General features: G+C 40.6%; 2 protein-coding genes across 3 annotated transcripts in view; both read left to right on the top strand.

Annotated features, from left to right (window-relative positions):
* Window positions 1-318: 318 nt before the first annotated feature.
* Window positions 319-14026, top strand: ssuh2.1 (ssu-2 homolog, tandem duplicate 1). The gene is made up of 12 exons (XM_044024282.1): window positions 319-427; window positions 3051-3146; window positions 3523-3607; window positions 3735-3864; window positions 4358-4418; window positions 6082-6206; window positions 7218-7280; window positions 9442-9521; window positions 10511-10603; window positions 10968-11073; window positions 11417-11524; window positions 12914-14026. Exons 1-12 carry the CDS (start codon window positions 403-405, stop codon window positions 13046-13048), a joined length of 1107 nt encoding a protein of 368 aa, XP_043880217.1. The 5' UTR covers window positions 319-402; the 3' UTR covers window positions 13049-14026.
* Window positions 14027-18947: 4921 nt separating this feature from the next.
* The window catches only part of si:dkey-49n23.1 (semaphorin-3D), a 45052-nt gene continuing 41332 nt past the window's right edge, over window positions 18948-22667 (top strand). For both annotated transcript variants that reach the window (XM_044024423.1, XM_044024422.1), the window contains exon 1: window positions 18948-19181. The gene's annotated coding sequence lies outside the window, so the exon portion shown is untranslated. The remainder of the gene's footprint in view (window positions 19182-22667) is intronic.

The following is a 22667-nucleotide window of genomic DNA, read 5'->3' as shown; positions in this document are numbered from 1 at the left end:
GTGGTCACTTTGTGTCACTGAGGTCTGTCTAAATTAAAAAATGTTCATAATTACAAACATAAACATTTAAACTTAGTGATGGAGGCTGCAGAGGATTAACAACTCCTGTGTGCTGTGATGATAAAACACTGATTTTCTCTATGGACTTTGGTGTGGGAGAGTGAGCGGTTTACAAACTTGGAGACTGAATATCCCACAGTGAGATAAATACACAGAGTGGAGAAAGTCGTGGAAATCGTGGAACTATAGTGTTGGGCTTTTATTTTTAAAAACTCAAACCGGAAATCACGCGAGATCCTAGTTTGTTTTTTGTTTTTTCTACGTCTCGGGACTTCGTGAGCGTGGATTCTCGGTCAGTCAGGAAGAAGAAGAAGAAGGAGAAGAAGAAGAAGAAGGAGGAATATGGAGCCCAAAGACGAAGAATGCGGTGAGTGTGTATAAAAACTTGAGGGGTGTTTGTTTTGTTCACCACGGAGATGAAAGTTCTCGTTAATGTCGGAGGTGGAGGTGGTTTGAAGCGGACTGTTGCATCGAGGCGTCGGTTAAATCGCCGAGACCCACGCCCACCCACCCTTGTTTTCTTGGACTAACTAACTAACTATCTAAGTAATTTACTAACTTACTAACTAACTGGCTAACTGGTTAAACTTAGTAAGTCCGGTTCATCGCGGTTTATCTGTGTTTTTCCTGCTGGTTTAGATGTGAAACCGCCTGTCGTTGTTACGCCAAGTGTCAAATTCCACTGGGAACCGTTTTCCCGATTAATTAATCGATCATTCGCATTATTGTCCACCATATACAGGCCACTTTATTAGGCACACCTGCTTCACAGTCAGCCAATCACGTGGCAGCCACTTAAAAAGTTCCAATGTGTAAAATTATTTTCAAATTGAAAATATTTTTCATTTTTTGCCGAAAATTTCTCTGATTTTTTAGCCAATTAAATGTAAATATTCTGTGGTTTATTTGGTCCAAATAACAGGATTAGAGTTTCATGTGGAAACAAAAATAAATGAACAAAAAAAGAATTCTGATATTAAAGTCAGAGATTTAAGTCTATAAATAGTTTATCATAATTCTGAGATTGAAGTAAATTTTTTGAGTAAAACAGACACATTTTGATTGACGTTTGTCTCAGAATTCAGTTTTTTTCCGCTCATAATTCTTTAGATCGAATTTCTGAGTAAATGTGACCACATCTTGACTTTTCGTAACTTTCATGTCATAATTCAGGTTTTTTCCTCATCATGTTCAGATTTAGGTTGAATTTATGAGTGAAACTGATATTTTCACCCACGTTTGTCTTATAATTCAGGTTTTTTTCCCTCACAATTCTGAGATTTAAGTATAATTTTTAAGTAAAACAGTCAAATTTGAGTGACTTTTTCTAACTTTAATCTCATAATTTCTTTTAACTTGTTCTCATAATTTGGAGATTTAAGTAGAATGTTTGAGTAAAACAGAATTTTTTACTGATTTTTTTTCTGATGTTTGTCTCATAATTAAAACATTTTTTTTTCATTTCTTTCCTTATAATTCTGAGATTTAAGATGAATTTCTGAGTAAAAAGGACAAAGTTTGACTGACTTTCTAATTGTTGAAAAAGGAGAAAAATTTCAGAAGATTATTTTAATTTTGAAAGCAGCCGTTGTGCAATAAAAACTTCTTGAATCTTGAATCTTGAATCTTGTGCTCATGTTGTTACACTTACTGTCGATTTGTAAAGGGTTGAACTAAATTCCACCTTGCCGTCATTTGCTGGTACAATTGTTGTTCTCCCTCCATCTCAGTGCCGATCTTTTTTGGGGAAACACCTACTGGATGATATTTTTAACCCCCTCCCCCGCCCTGAGGTATTGTTATTGGAGCTAAACTTGGCTGTGTTTTTATCTGCCGGGCGTCGAGGGCTCGAGGTTCAGGTCTGCTGTTTGTGCTGCTAACAGAGTATTTGTGTCGCAGCTAAATCGTGACGCAAGTCATTTTTCTTCTTCTTTTTTTTACGGTGCCTCGGAAGGGTCACAATCAAGACGCCATTGTGTAAAATCAGGTTGTATTCTTTTGTTGAAGTGAAGCCGAGTTTATATTAAATATCACAGTCGCATGCCAGTCACAACAGTTTAACGCATTTTATTTTTATGCTTTTCTAACATAACTCAAGTCAGTTGTGTTCTGTGTGTGTGTGTGTGTGTGTGTGTGTGTGTGTGTGTGTGTGTGTGTGTGTTTTAAGCCCTGAACACACACAGACACACACACAGGCGGAGGTAGAAACAGTATTTGCATTTAAACTTTTCCTATTTTAACAAACCTGTCTGGACAAGCAGGCACGGTTGAAGACCGATAAATCGCTTGGGCCGATATATTTCCTTTTAAATAAATTGTCTAATTATTATTTATCAATCAGCCTTTCAGTACAAAATGCACAATTTTGTCAAAATCTTCACAAAATGTTTTGATGCCTGTTTGTTTAATACATTTCTTAAATTAAAAATAAAAGATATTTAAAAAAATGTAGATTGCAGAGACAGACTGCATTGTTCTATTTATTTGTCATTAAACAGCATTTTAATTTCATATTCTCATAAACTTCATAAATGTTAAAATGTAACATCTGCTTCAGTTATCGGCCTTGGGCCCCCCCGATTTCTAAAAAATTGGCATCTACCACAAAACAAGCAAATGGCTAATTACGAAATAATAACTGGCCCATGCTGATTATTTAAAATAAAAATGTGAACTGATTAACCGGACTACGTCTAACTGAAAATGCAAATTTCTTTTATCTAAAAATGTCACAAATGTTTGTTTTGTTGTTGGTAACGTGCCGTGTCTTTATTATTAAAGTATTCTGTTTTATCAGATGGCCATAAACCCTGTAAAATCCTGTTGCTAACTGACCTGTGACACATTTTTTATTATTACCATATTAATAAATAAACAAATAAATAAATCCCCTCCAAAATGTTGTTGAAGAATGTAGAAAAACCACACCTTTTTCATTCATTTCACTGAAGAGATACTTATGATCTTCTCGAAACTGAAACCTTTTTCAGGTACATTTGACCCCAACATACCAGAGGAGGGGCCATCAGCGCCCCCTCCTGGCTGGCTGGATGACGTACATGGATACGGGGGCCACAGCGGAGGACGTGAGTCTTTGTTTCGTTTCTCCTGTGTTCTGTTTTTCTTTAAATTTCTTTATACTCAAACCTTCACTACCTGTGTTTGTGGGGTCTCGTGTTATGGTGGTCTTGTGGTCTTTTGTTTTTGTGGTCTTGTGGTCTTGTGCTTTTGTGGTCTTGTGTTCTGGTATTTTTGTGGTCTTCTGTTCTTCTGTTTTTGTGGTCTTGTGTTTTTGTGGTCTTCTGGTATTGTGCTTTTGTGGTCTTCTCTTTTTGTGGTCTTCTGGTCTTGTGGTCTTGTGTTCTTATGGTCCTGTGTTCTTGTGGTCTTGTGTTCTTGTGGTTATCTTGTCTTGTGGTCTTGTGGTCTTGTGGTTGTCTGGTCTTCTGGTCTTGTGTTCAGCGGATGATAACCCACTGTACCCGCCTCCCCCGGCCTACAACCCCCAGCCTGAACTGGACAGAAACACTCTGGTGCCTGACATCAGGTAGTGCCCACACTGTTTGTTGACTTCATTTATAAAACCACTTTGCTGATGATTCTGTGATTTACCCGACAGAAAGTTAAAGACCCAATTGTTTAACTGCGTCTTTGTGGGGGGGTTTGTCCCACAGGGTTCCGACGATATCGGAGGACGAGGCCAGAGAAGCCCTGCTGACATTTGTGAATTCAAAATGGACGTATAGCGCGAAACCTGCCAGGAACCTCACCTTCAAAGATCTGAGGCCCAGCACTGTGTTCAGGGTAGGAGCCCCCTAGGTTATTTATCTAAAGAAAATCTAGAGAATAGCACATTATATGGCAGTCAGTCTGTTGGTGGATGTATAGAATAGCTCATTATTTGGCAGTCAATCTGTAGGTGGACGCAGAGAATAGCTCATTATTTGGCGGTCAGTCTATAGGTGGACGTAGAGAATACATCATTATTTTGCTGTCAGTCTGTTGTTGGATGTATAGAATAGCTCATTATGTGGCAATCAGTCTGTTGGTGAATGTGTATAATAGCTCATTATTTGGCAGTCAGCTTCTTGGTGGATACAGAGAATAGCTCATTATTTGGCAGTCAGCTTCTTGGTGGATACAGAGAATAGCTCATTATGTGGCAGTTAGTCTGTTGGTGGAAGTTATTGTTTTGGTGTTTGGAATTGGAACCTCCCACCTTTATCACATTTAACAAATACTTTTGTTGATCATAACACCTTCAGTGTTCTCTGACTCCTCCTCCTTCCTGCCGCAGTATCGACTGGAGACCTACACTGAGACCAGAACCAGCGCCTGGCAGTACGAACCCTACAATGGTAAAACAGTTGGATTGAATGTGTTTTGTGTGTGCGTGTGCGTGTGCGTGTGCGTGTGAGCAAGTGCGCTCCGGTCACACAGGAAGTACTGAACGATTCGTAATCAACTGATTCTAATGATTCAGTTAAACCCAAAACAGCTGCTTTACAAGTCACTAGTTAGTGTGTTAGTGTCGCGTGTAAAACCACGTTACGGCAGTTTCACGCAGCCATTGCTATGACGCCCCTCCCACGTTGAGCTCTAAATGCCGCCTGAATTTTTTGAGAAATATCCATTAATTGTGACTTGGACATAGTGTGGACATATTATACCCTATTTCCCCCATTAAAATAGTTCCCTGGTGTCCTAATGAACATGTCAGTGACATGCTTTGGTCAAAATACCATAAGGATGAAGAATCATAGTAGTTCAATAACCCTGCTAAACCCGCCCCTTTCAGAACGCTCGGTTTTCGTGCATGGTCCCTTTATATGCAAATGAGACACAGGCAAACACACACCCACTTCTTCCAGGGGGTTTCTGATTTGTCCTCTTTACAGCGCTTTACAGCTCTATTCGTCTCCCCCTCCCTCCACTAGCTCTCTGACAATATCAACATGTCAGCGAGAGTGCCGTCACAGGAAGAGACGTCCTACATAAGGATCGAGCCGAACACTGTCCAACTGTAAATCAGTTAAAAACACTTAGGAACAGAAGATCAGCGGTGACACAGAGAGTGCAGCACCGCTGATCGCCACCGCTGATCGCCAGCGGCGCGCTGAATAAACTGTATGTTGCTGTATCAGACCGGAGACTGTGCTCCGGAGACCTCACCACCGCTGACCAGCTCCGGTGCTCCGGCGAGCTGGCGATCAGCGGTGACACAGAGAGTGCAGCACCGCTGATCGTCAGCAGCGAGCTGCATAAACAGCTGCTGTATGTGATTGTATCAGACTGAGTCTGTGCTCCGGTCATGGAGGACGTACTGAACAAATATGTTTAATTAGGACGTGTCAGAATGGTCAGTTATGAGCTCTATGTGATCTTTTCTTAACAATTTGTGTGTTTGTAAGTTGGTGAAATACGTCCCCTGACTAAATACAGCGACCGCTGGTCGCAGTCTGATGTGAAGTGGTGCGAACACACAAACACACGTTTGCTGACTTTATCCGGCACATTAGCTTCATATATAAAATCCTCTGTAAAACACTGTGCTCCACTGTGCAGCCACCAACAGCACACTTGTCCCGCCGCGTTGACATAATACCGCTCTTCCTCCCTCGCCTGCACTCTCGCAGGGACAAGGTGGAGCTAAGGTGGAGCTTGCGAAGTAAACGTACTGGTGGGGCGGTAACATTCGCGGTGAAATGCGCATGCTGACGTCATAAGCGCAGGGAATTCAACATCAAGCGTTTTATCGCCTATACTTACACTAAGGGGGACCACGAAAACATGACTGAGTATTGTTTTTCCACACTTTGGCGACTGGTAGGGCCTCCAGAGTCCCAAATATCAGTATTAAAATGGTTAAAAAGTTGATTTTGCATAATATGTCCCCTTTAAATCTTTTAAATTTTAATTGTATAAAGGTAAAAAGGTTAAAGGAGAATGCTGGTCATTTTTTAAATGTTGCTCCTTGTTATCACGCTGAAGTCGGGGCTTATGTTTTTATTTTTGCACCAGGACAAGCGGTGGACGGCCCTCAGTACGGCGTGCCTCCTGCACCGTGGGACGTCCCGGTCGTTTTACCCCAGAGATTTACCGACACGGTGGAGAAGATCCGTGTCCCGCACACTTCCTTCATAAAGGCACGGCAGACAGGTTTTCTCCGTTTCTGTGATGTACAGTTCTTGTCGTCAAAAGAGTCATGGGAGTTGTATTTTTTGGGTTCCCAAGTGAATCGTTTAGTAAGTGACTGACTGTTGCACAAGCCCCTCCCCCTCCTCGACTCACCTGTTTCTAACTGTCCAAAACCAGTGAAAAACAGAGAAAGCGTGTTTTAAAGTTGTCTTATTTCAAAAACAGTTGGTTGATAGAGATTTAATTTCTGGTTTGTGTGCGTCAGGACGCTTTCAGGAGCTAAGACATTTAAATTTGTGTAAAAACGGCTGTGAATTGACAGAGAAATTACAGTTTAAAATCACCCTCCTCTTCATTTGTAATAAAAACTCAAAAGCAGATTTTAACATGAGAGTCAATGGGAGGTTTGAGCAGAACTCTGCACTTTTAGGTGATTTTAAGAAAAACTACAAGTCATATGAGGATGAAAACACACACAGGGGCGCAATACACACTCATTATAAAATCTGAAAACGTCCAAAAAAGAATATCAAACTCAAACTGCGATTGTGTAAAAACCGTAATATGTATCAAAACTTTGTTTGAGGTGAGAAAAGTCTCTTGTGACTCATTTAAAGTTTCAACCACGTCTCTACGTTAAAGTTCGACAACACTGTGAATCTCCAAAGTGGGCTGGGTTTTGATCATTTTTTTTTATACCGTGTATGTGGAAATTATTCACGTTTTTTGTTGCCATGGTTACACAAAACGCTTGGAAATTCCCGATCAAGCCGCACGTTTTGATATAGGATGTGTGGGTTTTTTGTTATAGATCTGACTCCAAATAAGTCACAACATTATCCACATATTTGCTCTGTGTGCCACGATTTATGTTGTTATTTATGTCACGGTAAGTTTTTCCATCTTTAAGAAGTGGGCGACCGTTAGAGGGGCAGGATTAGATTAAAGATTATAGACTCCAGATCACACGGGAAGGACGTCATTACCAGGTCTAATCTCAGTCTACGTGTGTTTTGCAGACGTGTCACAAATGCAGCGGCTGTGGAAGAACTCGGTGTGTTGCCTGCTTTGGTCGAGGCATGGTGAGACTTATTTAAACTTTTTATATATAATGAGACTTATTTAAACCTTTTATATATAATGAGACTTATTTAAACCTTTTATATATAATGAGACTTATTTAAACTTTTTATATATAATGAGACTTATTTAAACCTTTTATATATAATGAGACTTATTTAAACCTTTTATACATAATGAGACTTATTTAAACTTTTTATACATAATGAGACTTATTTAAACCTTTTTATATATAATGAGACTTAGTTAAACCTTTTTATATATAATGAGACTTATTTAAACTTTTTATAATATATAATGAGACTTATTTAAACCTTTTATATATAATGAGACTTATTTAAACCTTTTTATATATAATGAGACTTATTTAAACGTTTATATATAATGAGACTTATTTAAACATATATAATGAGACTTATTTAAACTTTTATATATAATGAGACTTATTTAAACGTTTTATATATAATGAGACTTATTTAAACTTTTATATATATTGAGACTTATTTAAACCTTTTATATATAATGAGACTTAGCGTTTATATATATAATGAGACTTATTTAGCGTTTTATATATAAGGACTTATTTAAAACCTTTTATATATAATGAGACTTATTTAAACTTTTATATAATGAGACTTATTTAAACCTTTTATATACTCTTTCGTAGAGACTTATTTAAACTGCTTTTATACGCCGTGGACTTATTTAAACCTTTTATACATAATGAGACTTATTTAAACTTTTTATACATAATGAGATTCATTTAAACTTTTTATACATAATAAGACTCATTTAAACCTTTTTATACATAGTGGGTTTCATTTAAACCCTTTTATACATAATGAGACTCATTTAAACTTTTTTGTACATAATGGAACTCATTTAAACTTTTTGTATAATGAGACTTATTTAAAACTTTATACATAATGAGGACTTACTTAAACCTTTATAAATGTGAGGCATATTTAAACTTTTTATACATAATGAGCCATGTTTATTCTTTTTATACATAATGAGGCTTATTTAAACTTTTTATACATAATGAGCCATATTTAAACCTTTTATACATAATGAGCATGCATTTAAACCTTTTATATATAATGAGACTTATTTAAACTTTTTATATATAATGAGACTTATTTAAACGTTTTATACATGTGAGACTTGAAAACTTTATACATAATGAGATTCACATTTAAGCTTTTTTATACATAATAAGACTCATTTAAACCTTTTATACATAATGAGACTCATTTAAACCTTTTATACATAATGAGACTCATTTAAACTTTTTGTACATAATGAGACTCATTTAAACTTTTTATACATAATGAGACTTATTTAAACTTTTTATACATAATGAGACTTATTTAAACCTTTTATACGTAATGAGGCATATTTAAACTTTTTATACATAATGAGCCATATTTAAACCTTTTATACATAATGAGGCTTATTTAAACTTTTTATACATAATGAGCCATATTTAAACCTTTTATACATAATGAGACTTATTTAAACTTTTTATATATAATGAGACTTATTTAAACGTTTTATACATAATGAGACTTAAACTTTTTATACATAATGAGACTTATTTAAACTTTTTATACATAATGAGCCATATTTAAACCTTTTATACATAATGAGACTTATTTAAACTTTTTATATATAATGAGACTTATTTAAACTTTTTATACATAATGAGACTTAAACTTTTTATACATAATGAGCCATATTTACACTTTTTATACTTAATGAGACTTATTTAAACTTTTTATACACTAATGACTTCGGTTGAATAAGCTGCTACCTCCTTGACGTCTATGCTAGCGTCTATGCTACAGCTGTTATGTAATGGCACTGATGGTGACAATTTGTCTGGAAGTATTCCGTGACCCCACCGTGGACGGTATTGAACTGTCAAGTGTGACCTGAGAGACACCAGTAGTCCCGCTGACCCTGGGATGGACCGGCGAACTGTCCAGGGTGTGACCCTGAGATTAGCACAGCGCCCCCCGCGACCCTCCGGTGGAGGATAAAGCAGAAGCAGAAGTTTTAAGTGTCATTAGAAAAGCACAAAGTTCAAAGTGTGTGTGTTTTATGATTGTGGTCATAAATAAAAAACCTGTGTCACTCAAACAGTCACACGTTGTTTTGCAGAAGCGCTGCACGTTCTGTCACGGTCACGGTTCGTCCAGGAACAAGCGCTGCACCTCCTGCCACGGCCGAGGTCGGAAGAGGTGAGAGTCCGAGTCTGGGTCTGGGTCCGGGTCTGGGAATTATCTGGAGCTTTACTTGTTCTTATAAACTGACTCAACATAAGCCGTGTCCCTGTCCTGGTTCGTTGCGGTTTGGAACAGTAAAACCCTCGGTCAGGTTTCCGTCTCATCCAAGTGGACTGGCATCGGTCATAATTTAATCAAACAAGTTTATTATAAATCATTGTTATCGACCGTGACGGTATTTGAGACTCGAGGCCAATTGGCTGATTTTCTTGGGCTAGTCCAATGAAAGCTGTGAACCCCTTTTTTTTAATAATACAAGCTTTGTGATTTTTCAGCTTCTTAATTGTGAATCGTTTCTTTGCTCCATTTGACAATTTGATATTTGACGACATTGTGATTTCAGTGACATTGTGGTCGACATTTTTTAACATTTTAACTTTTATGGACAAAAGAATACTCGATTCATCGAGAAAATAATCGACAGATGAATCGATTCTAAAAATAAACAGTATTAGACACTGAATAAGACACTGAAAAGACATCTCTCGCAGTGTTTCTTTGACTTCAAGATATATTCAAGAATATATCCTCCGTGTGTCGTATATATTATCATGGTGGGCGGTCACGGCCAGTCCAGCCCTGGTTTCAACTGAGAACGTCATACTGGTGCGACGACAAGTGACTCAAGAGACGACAATGGAGGACAACCAGCTGCTCGGTTTGTGGCCGTTGAGGAAACACCGGTTTTGTTACAAATGTAAAAATGTACCGTACTAAACCAAACTGTTCCACTTGGTGGATACACACCAAAACAAAACAATAAGGGCACATTAAAGTGACATGACTTTTTTTTCTCCCTCAAACATTCCTCTCTTTTGCATAAAATGACCGACGAAACGAGAGACAATTGGCCAAAAAGCCACAGAAGGACCCAACTGGTCGACCTCTGTTAAAGCGGGTGTACCTAATAAAGTGGTCGGTTTGCTGTCCTCTCGCCCCTTCAGGTGCATCAGCTGTCACGGCCACGGCTTCAAGACCTGCGGCCTCTGTCACGGCAGCCAAAACCTGCTGCACTTCATCCTGCTCACGGTCACATGGTCTGACACGCGCACACACACATTCCTGTATTTCCATCCATGTTAAGACTCTGCATTGACATCCAGTTAATAATTAACCTCAACCATAATCACAATGCTTAGTCCAAAACCAGTAACCAGTTCCTCAGAAATGAGGTTCTGCCTCATTAGGACCAGGTTTTGTTCTCCAGTACTGGTTGCGACAAGTTCAGTGTTTATGACAAAAAAAGGTCCTCACAACATGAGGAATACCTGAAACACAAACCTTAACCATTCCAACCCTAAAACCTGGTCTTAACCCCACACTGAATGTGTTTTTGGTCCGCGCACACACACACACACACACACAGAGTCTTCTGCGGCTCATGTTTTTCTGTGTACGCAGGAAAAACAACGTCGAGGGATTTATTCCCGATCGTCAGCCCGACTTCCCTGACGAAAAGTTTGAGAAGGTGAAGGGAGCGCCGCTCTTCATCGACGAGAACGTTCTGGTAAAAAACTCAACTTACTCTTAAGTTCATCTTGGTGAATTTTTGTGGTAATAAACGTGAATGGAGAAAAACGTGAAGATCCTGTTTAACCCGCCAACATGCAGTCCTTGGGATTTCTGTTTTTAATGTGCCACAAGGGGGCACTGCATCTTACATCGTCATGACTTATTATGATCAAATTAAACTCATTATTTTTCACGCACGGTAGTCGCAATTCTTTTGGTGTTTGGGAACCACTGATGTAAGAATATGGCACGAATGAACAAGTAAAGCAAAATAAAAGCAGCGACATCATCTTTACATATTATGCAGGGATTTTCTTATCTTAAAACTTCTCTCTCAGGTTTATCCTCTCCAGGGTTTCCCCGATCAGGAGATCTGCGACATTTCGAAGAAAATGATAACCGAACACTTCAATCGTCACACGTCCACCAGCCGCATCCTACAGCAGGTAAAACAAATCAAACCACCGTTCATTTATTCATCTGTTCAAATGCTCAAAGAACAGCTCATAAGAAGAACAGTTGAGAAAAAGAACAGTTGATAAAGAACAGTTGATTAAGAACAGTTGATAAGAAGAACAGTTGATAAAGAACAGTTGATAAGAACGGTTGATAAAAGAACAGTTGAGAAGTACAGTTGAGAGAAAAGAGCAGTTGATAAAAACAGTTGATAAGAAGAACGGTTGATAAAACGGTTGAGAAAGAAGAACGGTTGATAAGAAAGAACAGTTGATAAGAACAGATGATAAAGAACAGTTGATAAGAACAGTTGATAAAGAACAATTGATAAGAACAGTTGATTAGAACAGTTGATAAGAACAGTTGATAAAGAACGGTTGAAGAAGAACGGTTGATAAAGAACGGTTGATAAAGAGCAATAGATAAGAACAGTTGATAAGAACAGTTGATAAGAACGGTTGATAAAGAACGGTTGATATTAAAGGCGAGTTGATAAGAACGGTTGATAAAGAACAGTTGATAAAGAACAGTTGATAAATACGGTTGATAAAGAACGGTTGATAAAGAACAGTTGATAAAGAACAGTTGATAGAACAGTTGATAAGAACGGTTGATAAGAACGGTTGATAAATACGGTTGATAAGAATTGATTGATAAAGAACGGTTGATGAAACGGTTGATAAGAACGGTTGATGGAACGGTTGATAAGAACGGTTGATAAGAACGGTTGATAAGAACAGTTGATAAAGAACAGTTGATAAAGAACAGTTGATAAATACCACAGTTGATAAAGAACGGTTGATAAAAAGAACAATTGAGGATAAGAACAGTTGATTAGAACAGTTGATAAGAACAGTTGATAAAGAACAGTTGAGAAGAACAGTTGATAAAGAACAGTTGATAAGAGAACAGTTGATAAAAAACAATTGATAAGAACAGTTGATAAAGAACAGTTGATAAGAACAGTTGATAAGAACGGTTGATAAGAACGATTGATAAAGAACAGTTGATAAGAACAGTTGTTAAATACGGTTGATATAAAGAACAGTTGATAAGAAGAACAGTTGATAAAGAACAATTGATAAGAACAGTTGATAAAGAACAGTTGATAAGAAGAACAGTTGATAAAGAACAATTGATAAGAACAGTTGATAAAGAACAGTTGATAAAGAACAGTTGATAAGAAAAACAGTTGTTGAGAAGCAGCAGTCGCTGCGTTTAATTTCCAGGACACTAGATGTCAGCAGAGTGTTGTTGATGAGATATATCAGAGCTGTCTGTGTTGAAGACAACATCAACCCTCCAAAATAAAATGAATTAAAGGAGCGACACTAACTTTATTCCTGTGTTTTGTTTGTTTGTTTGTTTGTTTGTTGTAGCGTCAGACCATCGAGCTGGTGCCGCTCACTCACGCTCATTACGCGTACAAAGGAAAAAACTACAGCTTCTTCGTGTACGGGACGGAGAAGAAAGTGTTCACCTCCAAATATCCCACTGCGTGTTCCATTCAGTGAGAAACAACATGGATGTTTTCTAAAATCTGTGTTTTTAACACAGACGATCGTGTTGTATCTGCAGTAACTTACGTCCAAACTATTTCTGTACGAGACCTGAAGGGTAACGGAAACTGAAGGGAAAAAAAATATTATTAAAAAGTGATTTTAATCTTTGAAAAAGGGAAAAAAGAAAAATTCCTGTCGGGCTGCGTATAATATTGTATATAATCAAGTATATAAAGTATACTAACATGTACTACCTCCTCACCGACGGACAGGAAGTGATACAAACCCTTCAGAGTAAAAGTCTTCATGTCAGTTTTGATGACGCATGAAAGAGTGAATGTGTGTGGCAAATTTGGGTAAAAATGGGCGGGTCAAATAAATGGCTCAAAGAATTTGTTGGGTGATGCAGCGACAGTTGTGACGGACATGTAAATCTAACAGGAATGGCGGCCATTTTGGAGCTTGCAGGCCCAGTTTTCATTGTTTGTGAAATCTTTGGCAAAATTGACTTAAGTTTTAATGAGAAGCCGATGTTTTTGTTTTCTTCCCCGTTTAGAAAGTTTGGGAAATGCTCGTCTACTTTTCAAGGAAACTTTTGTTTACTGTAAATGAATGCTTTTGTCTTTTTCTATATAGAAAAAGAAACACTTTTCTATTCGTAGGAAAACATTTTTTAGTTCAGCTCAGGGTCCTAAAACCTCCAACCTTAAAATCCGGTCCGTCCGTTTACATATGCAGCAAATACTTATTTTGTGGGTTTGAATTTGATACGAAGAAGCAAGAGTTTTTTAAAAATGAAGAACTTGATGCCGAGTACATCGCGACCTATTCTTTTTGTTTCCATGTTTGAGTTCTGGGGGTCGAGAATCACTTCCTGTACCTCCACATACGTTAGTACTCTGTATGTCATGTAATCGTCATACCTTATTAAATGTACCCACATGTTTTCTACTAAAAAGTCCATTGTTCAATAAAAATATAACGAAAACATGTTGCATGTTATTAATAGTGTTATTGTCCTGCCTTTTCTTTTTGTCGTTGCACTTTCTCCCAGTTAGCGGCCAAGTCCTGGTTGGAAACATTCGACTTCAGGCCCTGGTTTACCGCCACACACATCGGCGTGGACCCGACAAACGCCGTGCGCATGCCGCGCTTACGCCAACAACGTGCAGACTTTGGAACCGTGTCCAAAGAGCGCATGTGCAAACTGAATTTCCGCCCCACCAGCAGGTGGAGTATAAGCCCCGCTCACCAAACAGCAATTGAACAGAAGAAGTAGTCGCCAAGGATAATCATCCGAGCCTCGACCTGGCGACCCTTGAACCGGCGGACACCCTGACTCCACTGCTTGACCGACCTTTCAACTGTGAGCCGCTCGAACCAGATGTGTCCGAGGGAGTCGTAGCATCACTCTCTTCTTCTTTGGTAGGAATGCGTCCTTTTCCCTGCGTCCAGACTTGTACCGCCACCCGAAGGTGAAGTGGGATACGAGAGGACCCCGACGCTGAAGGGCCAAAGTCTTTTAATGTACAGGCTATGCTGGACACTCCCATCAAACCCTGCAGGCCGTGGCCAAGCGAATAGGGAACTTGGGTTGTAACCGGAGGGTTGCCAGTTTGAGTCCCCACCAGGTCAAAGGGCTGGGGTACCCCTGAGCAAGTTACCCCAACCCCCATTGCTTCGGGCACTGCTCACAAGGGTTGTGGCGGGCACTCTAAAAACTTTGGCGTGTGAGACTTGAGAAGATGCTCCCACAGGGCAACTCAACATCGCTGTCGCTAGCGTCCTGCTCACTGTCATGGGCGTCAACAATACGCTTGACAGAGAGGGGAGACAAAGTGATTATCGCGAGGACATACGCAAAAGAAGTCCAAAATAATCACTGCCGCTGACCACGCGAGCAGGAGAAAGAGTAAAAACGGAACGCTGCTCTGGCAGAGGGCCTTGAAAAGGTTGTTGCGATTGTTGGCAAAGTCCGAATCGTCGCCGTCGATGGAGCTGTCCGCGTCGCTGGTGCCGTCGATGTCGTTATCCTGTTGCATGATAAGCATTTGCCGATTATAAGTGAACGGGTCCATTCCCAGGTTCCATAGTCGATTCAACACCGCAATGTCGCTGTTGGTGAGCTGAGTGGCCGTTGGCCGATCTCCATGCGGTAGAATCAGAAGAGGCGGTTGGTTCCTACCAACGTGCACTCCGTCGCCTTTGTCGACCATGATGGAATAAAGCTGCGTCACTCTGCGGACAAAGAATCAGGTGTGAGTCACCGCTGTTTGAAGAAGAAGAATGTTGTATTAATGTTTATCTCCTTTTTCCCTTGACTTTGATCTTAAAAGACCAATTAAATAATATATGATGTCATCTATGGCATCATCGAAGACACTCAAGCGTTTTTAGGCGACCGGGTCGAGGACGAGGACGCAAAGGCAAGAGAAGAACTCAAGGACACAACTTTCTAAAAATGTCTGTTTACGCCAAAGTAGAGTCGTCAGTGATCCGCAAACTTGGTTTGGCAAAGTTTTTATGTCAGACGCCGTTCCTGACGCTATCCTATCACCTTCATCCAAGCTGGGGACCAGCATTAGGGATGCACTGGATGTGGCCCGGGGGCCACACGGTTGGTTCTCGAGACACTTGGTCAAAGTGGTGAGATTTGTTTCCCCTTGACAAGAAAGAACCCCAACCTTGTTGAAAAAGTAACTTTTACTCTGAGTAAAATTTACACCAGTGCTTTTACTTGTAAAGAAAATGTAACTTGTTGTTTGTTATTTGCTTAATATTTCCCATGAAATTCCTTTACGTAAAATAATTTACATGCAAATATCTTTTAAACAGATCATCTCTATGTAAATTAAAAGACGGATGGACGGTGTGTTCTGTCTCATCTATGTCATGAAAAACTGCACTGAACATTGAATGGAGGCGGATCTTAAAAATGATCAAAGCCCAGCCCACTTTGGAGCTTCTACGCCGTCTCTCCGTTAATCGTGTACGTTTTTGTAACAGTTTGTGTGCAGTGACGTGGAAGTGCTACAGATATATCGCTAAACTAGCCGATTCCCTTTCCCGCGCCAAAACTTTGGGGGTTTTACCTGTTCATGTTTTATAATTTGTGTGTATAACGCAAAATGTTGAGCGCTCCTTCTGTATTTTTTCATTTCGGCCTCTTTAGCTTGTACTTTGTGACACTAATGATGCTTTTCCACTACCCTGCACGGCACGACTCGGCATGATGGCTCTTTGTCTCTATATGTGTCCCTGAGGAAGAATACCCGAAGTACGTTCCGTACATGAGATTTGAGACGAAGCTGCGTCCTCGTTGTTCGTCTGTGAGACAAACAGAGTCCTGCTCACTGAGGAAAAGGGTTCTGACGTAGCGGAGGAGGTTCTCGCGATCGTCGGAAAAGGCAAAGTCATCGGTGGAGTTTGCCGAGTCATTGGTGCCGCCGTCAAGGCTGCGATCCTGTTGCGCCATATTCATTTGAGGATTATAAGTGAATGGGTCAATCCCATGGTTCCATAACCGATTCAACACTGATGGACTGGCAATCTGTCCAGGACGTGTGGCCCCGCCTATCGACCTACGTCAGCTGAAATTGGCACGGCACCCCCGCGACCCTCATGTGGTACAACGGTACAACATGGACGGATGGTAGGACGCTATGAGATGAATTTTAGAGGACGTTTGCGCCTGCTTTAAATGTCACTCTCCTCTCCATGAAAACGTTCCGTACATGAGATTTGAGAAGAAGCTCCGTCCTGCTCACTGTTGCTCGCGTCAGCGATACACTTGACAGAGATAATGAGGTAAAACAAACCCGTTGTTATGAGGACAGGTGCAAAGGAAATCCAAAACAATCAGCGCCACCGACCATGCGAACAGAACAAAGACGAACAGAGGAATACCGCTGAAGAAAAGGGTTTTAAGGTAGCGGAGGAGGTTCTCGCGATCATCGGAAAAGTCCAAGTCGTCGCTGGAGCTGTCCGAGTCGTCGCCGTCGTCAAGGCTGCGATCCTGTTGCATGATATTCATGTGCCGATTATAAGTGAACGGGTCAATCCCATGGTTCCACAGTCGGTTCAACACTGCGATGTCAGTGTTGGTGAGCTGAGTCGCTGTCGGCCGATCTCCGTTGGGCAAAATTAGAAGAGGCGGTTGGTTTCTACCAACGTGCGATCCGTCTCCTTTGTCGGGCATGTTGTTGGAATAAAGCTGCGTCGCGCTCTGTGGACAAAGTGTCAATCACCGCTGTTTACCTTCTATTTCACTTGACTTTGATCTTAAAAGATGACGTCATCCGACAGAAATCCTTCTTTTACAAAATTCCCAATCGTAGCGCGCGATATTTGGAGATTTCTGCGTCTTACAGAAGCCGAATGTGCTTGGTTGTGTGATGAGGTTTGGTGTAATTCACTCAGTGTGTGTGTGTGTGGGGTCGCTGTGCTGTCAGAGGGGGAGCTCAGGTGCATATAGAAGGCATTGTTCAGGTTTTGACCCGGAAGGGCAAACGGTTTTCGACCGCTGTGGCGCAAAGGCGCTCTTCATGAAGCTGTTTTGTTTGTTTGTTTGATTTTCCTTGTTTATGGACAATGCACGGCAACAAAACCACTGTGTCGCAACTCAAGGAACAGCGTGGACATTCATTCAAATGCGGTATCAGAGCGATCGCCGAAGCGAGGCGTGTCAACCAGGTTATCCAGAGATAGAAACCTCAGTAGCTCAAGTATTAGACTGTGCTCCTTTAATACGTCTGTAAGGCTTTAAGTCAGAAATCTGGCCTGGGAGTGACTTCACCTCGAGTTTCCCAAAAACAACATGGATGCTAGTTTATCTGGAGCTAGGCGTTTTTAGCAATACAAAACTGAACGTTAATATTTTTACCAGTGTGTTTTTATTATCACCAGTCTCGTATAAAAGTAGATTAAAGAGATACTTTTCGAGTAAAAGTCTTAAAGTTTATGACATTTACTGTACTTAAGTATTAAAAGTGTGCCCTAACCTTGACCCTGAGTGAGTGGGTGAAATCTGAGTGGATAAATAAAGTCTGGTTGATTTGTCAAAATAAACTTTTCCCATTTAATGTTTCATGTATTTTGTCTCAGTATATATATTTTTAAATGTAATTCTATGAACAGACTAAAACAACAGCTGCAGTAAATGCGTCACGTCTGCTGCTGTCCCACAAGGGGGAGCTCTGCTCCTGAAAAGGAGTGACATGATGGGGCGTTCAGGTCCCATGGGACACGTGGGGATCAGAGTCGAGAAAGTGCAGATTCTTGCTGTCAGTGTATTTTCTAATATATGTTTTGATTTCTATTCAAATTTAAGTGAATATTCACAGCAGATAGAGATGCTCGTCACTTACATATTCATTTGTTATTTGAACATGAATTTATTTTTAATAATTATACATATGTATCTTTGAAGATTACATTTCCAAAAAGGAAATTGTACTACTTTTTATTGTTATTTAAAAATTGTTATATTATAGATGTTTTCTATTTTTTATTTTAATCCATTTTTTGTTTTTAAAAATAGTCCCATTGCTGCGTTTTACTTGAAAACTGCAGGAATGTGTTTCAGTGTGGACAGACAAAACTCAAGGCCTTTATTTTGAGGTGGATGATCAGAAATGTAACTTTTATTTTGAAAACTGCAGGGATGTGTTATAGTGTGGATGGCCAGAACTATTAAGCTCAAAACAATATATAAAAAATGTCTAAAATATAATGTCATTGCTTTTTAAACATTTACATTTTCATGTACAACACACACACACACACACACACTTTACGCATATTAAACCAAGCAAATATGTATAAATATATTAATAAAAAAAAAAAAAATCACATGTCGTAGTTTCCGAGCAGCACTTGAACGCAGCAGAGGGAGGTGAGTCAGGGTGAGAAACAGAGGGTGAGACAGGGGGAGGGAGTGTCTCTGTCTCCGCTCCTCTGAACACATGTGCCCACTTTGTTTATAACGTGCGGACGCTTCAGGTGAACAAGACCCGGACCCGACACTGTCCAGAACCAGTACCAGAGCCAGAACCAGAGCCAGAACGACCCGCTTCTGTGTCCGCGCTGAGGCAGGAGAACCCGGTGCCGAAGAGAGCCGAGACTTCCCGAGTCCAACTTCAGCTCAGTGAGTTTTATTGTGAAATGTTTTATGTGTGCGCGCGCGCGCTCAGAAGGAAACCCCGTGAAACTCAATCAGTAATCAATACTCAGCCATCGGTACTGTGTGACGTCACGAGTTCTTTAAAGCAGCGGTTAGTAATAGTAAATAAATAAATAAATCTGGTGGGATTTTTTTTTTACTTCATGGTTCATTTATTTTTCCAACCATAAAAACTGTGTGTGTGTGTGTGTGGTCATGGAAGGTTTCCAGTAGACCCTGCAGGGATTTGTTTTAGATAATCACTGGAACACTCCAGAGGTTCATCATGGACCTTTGGGCATCAGTGAGAGTTTTAAGAGAAGAGAAAGTTTTCTGTATCATTTAGGAGGTTTCAAGAGTCATTGACAATATTCTGGGAGTTCTTGGTGGTTAATGTTGAGGTTCAAGGGTCCTTGGAGGTCACTGAGTAAGTTTCATGAGTCCTTCATGGTTATTGAGGATATTCCAGGAGTGGTTGGTGGTTAATTTGGAGGTTCCAGGTGTTCCTGATGGTCATTTAGCGTTTTTAGAAGTCTTCAGTGATTATTGAGGAGGTCTCAGGAGTCATTGGTGGTCATTGAGGTTTCAGGGGTCCTTGGTAGTCATTTAGGAGGTTATATTGGTAATTTGTGGTCACTGAGGATAATCCAGGTTAATGTGGAGGTTCTAAGGGTTCCTGGTGGTCATGTAGGGTTTTTTAGAAGTCAATAGTGGTCACTGAACTCCTGAAACCTTGTCAGTGACCACCAAGGACTCATTGATGATCACTGAGGAGGTTTCAGGAGTCCTTGGTGATTATTGAGGTGGGCTTATGAGTCCTTGGTGGTTAATGTGGAAGTTCTAGGGGTTCTTGATGGTCATTAAGGAGGTTTGAAGAGTCCCTGGTGGTCACTGAAGATATTTTGGGCAGTCGTTGGCGGTCCTTGAGGTTTCATTGAGGGCACCCAATGAGTGATTGGTGATCATTGAAGATATCCAGGAGTTCTAGGGGGGGTTAACATGTAGGTTCTATGGGTTTTTATGATCAGTTAGGAGGTTTCAGGAGTCCTTAATCGTGATTGAGAGAGTATCATGAGTCCTGCATGGTTAATTTGGAAGTTCTGGGGGGTTCTTGATGGTCATTTAGGAGGTTTCAGGAGTGCTTTCAGGTGGACACTGTGGACTTTTGAGGTGTTCTTGGTTGTTTCTCAGGAGGCTCTAAGAGGCGTCTGAGTTTGGAATAAACTGAGTCCACTCTCCTGAAGAGAGAAGTGTTTGTTCTTATTCGTTGGGAATGTTGTGGCATCGTCGTCTGTAGTTCTGTGGTCTGATCAGTGTGTGTGTGTGTGTGTGTGTCTGTGTGTGTCTGCCTGTCTCTGTCCTTCGGTCTGTGAGTAAACCTCCCTCAATTGTCCCTTCCTTTCCTGTTTTGGAGTTCAACTCACTCTGTGCTGCACAATCTGCATGTGTGACTGCTGTTTCCTGCTGTGTGTGTGTGTGTGTTTACATTGTTGTCTTCCTGCTTGCTCGGTGTCATTGTGTCACACAGTAGTCACTGCTGCTGTTCTGTTGATAACACGCAGCACAGCTGTGATCATGCAGCTTGAACATGAGGATGACTCTCAGAACACGGGACACCAGAAAACTGCTGATTTAAGCGACTCAATAAAACACTTGTCTCATTAAACCTTTGGCTGCTGCAGTTTATAAACCACTCACTCTCCCACACCAAACCCCATAGAGAAAATCAGCGATTTTAGCTCATGGGGACACAGCAGCTGCTGGTTTACTGCTGCCTCGTGTGGTCACTTTGTGTCACTGAAGTGAATCTGAACAGAGGATTTTAAAAGCCGAAAGTGACAAAATAAGACATTTGAACTTAGTGATGGAGGCAGCAGTGGATCAACAACTCCTGTGTGCTGTGATGTTACAATCACTGATTTTCTCTATGGGGTTTGGTGTGGGAGAGTGAGCGGTTTGTAAACTTCAGTTTCCTGTTGGAAAAGTGTGTCTCACAGTGAGATAAAGACGTGAACGTGTTCTTAAGTTGTTGTCGACTTATGTACGCACAGATTTGAATGACGTGAGTCTTTTATCAGGTGGCTAAAACCAGGTTTTCCTTGTGTCCCCTCTTCTGTCAGCAAAACAGTGAGTGTCGCCAAAGGCTCCAGCGATGTTAATCTTAACTCGCGCTAACAGCACACCAAGCCTCCGTCGTGCAGCAGAGACGCGACGAGATGTTTATGAGGGTTTAAGGGTCGAATAAAAGCTTCGCAGAGATTTGTATTTTGTTGTCACAGAACTGCGGTTTACGACCTGGACGTCTGCCTGGACCAATCCAAGCACACATGAGCAAACACACGCCACAGCACACGCCTTCACAAAATATGGTTTAATGTTTTATGTATATATAGAAAAGCAGGCACAACATCTCCTCTGTTTCCCAGAATAATCACTTAAATTATCTTTATATCTTTTACTACTTTACTTTTAACACCACAGCACACATGAGTCATTGGTCCACTGCTGCCTCCATCACGAAGACAGCCTCTGTCAGGCAAAACTATCAGACCTTGACGCACAGAGCCTCACTTACAACTTCTGTTAAAATATAAACCGGCCAGTTAACGTCCTGTCAGTTAACTGGCTAGGTAGACAGACAGACAGACGGATAGGTACATTCGTAGTTTGTAGGTAGGTGAGTAGATTGGTTTATATTTAAAAGCTACGTACTGCAGCTTTAAGGTGAATAAATTAGTATAAGAACGTATATGTGTGTCATTAGATGATAAAAACCCACGGTGTTGACGCCCTGATCCAGCTGTGCACAAACACACCTCATCCATTCATCTCAATTCAGACTTTTCAAACCCTCAAAGTTCTCACCACGGTTTATGAAAAACCCCCACGGACGATGAAGTCACGTCTCCTTCTGACGAGACAACTCTGGAACGCCGACATATTCCCCGTCTCACTGTTGATTATTCCCACTGAGGACAGCTGATATAATTATGAGTGAGTGTTTCCATGCCTGCGTTGTGTTTCCTTGTCTGTGTCGCGTTTCCACATCTGCATCGTGTTTCCATGTCTGCGTCGTGTTTCCACGTCTGCATTTCCGTCGTCGCGTTCCTTGTCGTTGTGTTTCCTTGTCTCGTCTTATTCTGTCGTGCTTCCTTGTCTCGTTGTGCTGTGTGTGCTTCCTTGTCTGCGTTGTGTTTCCATGTCTGCGTCGTGTTTCTATGTCTGCGTCGTGCTTCCTTGTCTCGTGCTTCCTTGTCTGCATCGTGCTTCTATGTCTGCGTTGTGTTTCCTTGTCTGCGTCGTGCTTCCTTGTCTGCTTTCGTCTTCCTTAGTCGTGCTTCCTTCGTGTTCATGTCGTGTGTTTTCTATGTCTGCGTTGTGTTTCCTTATCTGCCTTGTCTGTATGCGTGCCTTGTCGTATCTCTGTCTCGTCGTGCTTCCTTGTCTCGCGTTATGTTTCCTTGTCTCGTC

The sequence above is a fragment of the Solea senegalensis genome, linkage group LG4 (genome assembly GCF_019176455.1).
Source record: "Solea senegalensis isolate Sse05_10M linkage group LG4, IFAPA_SoseM_1, whole genome shotgun sequence".
In the NCBI taxonomy this organism is placed as follows: Eukaryota; Metazoa; Chordata; class Actinopteri; order Pleuronectiformes; family Soleidae; genus Solea; species Solea senegalensis.
The sequence above is the reverse complement of the archived record's forward strand: the minus strand, read 5'-3'. Positions and strand labels throughout refer to the sequence as shown.

What these genes read in the sequence shown, in the direction of transcription:
- ssuh2.1 (XM_044024282.1), top strand. Translation starts at nt 403, where the DNA reads ATGGAGCCCAAAGACGAAGAATGCG. An exon ending in GCCCAAAGACGAAGAATGCG is followed by an intron (nt 428 to 3,050) that starts GTGAGTGTGTAT and finishes AACCTTTTTCAG; the next exon opens with GTACATTTGACCCCAACATA. An exon ending in CCTGCTTTGGTCGAGGCATG is followed by an intron (nt 7,281 to 9,441) that starts GTGAGACTTATT and finishes GTTGTTTTGCAG; the next exon opens with AAGCGCTGCACGTTCTGTCA.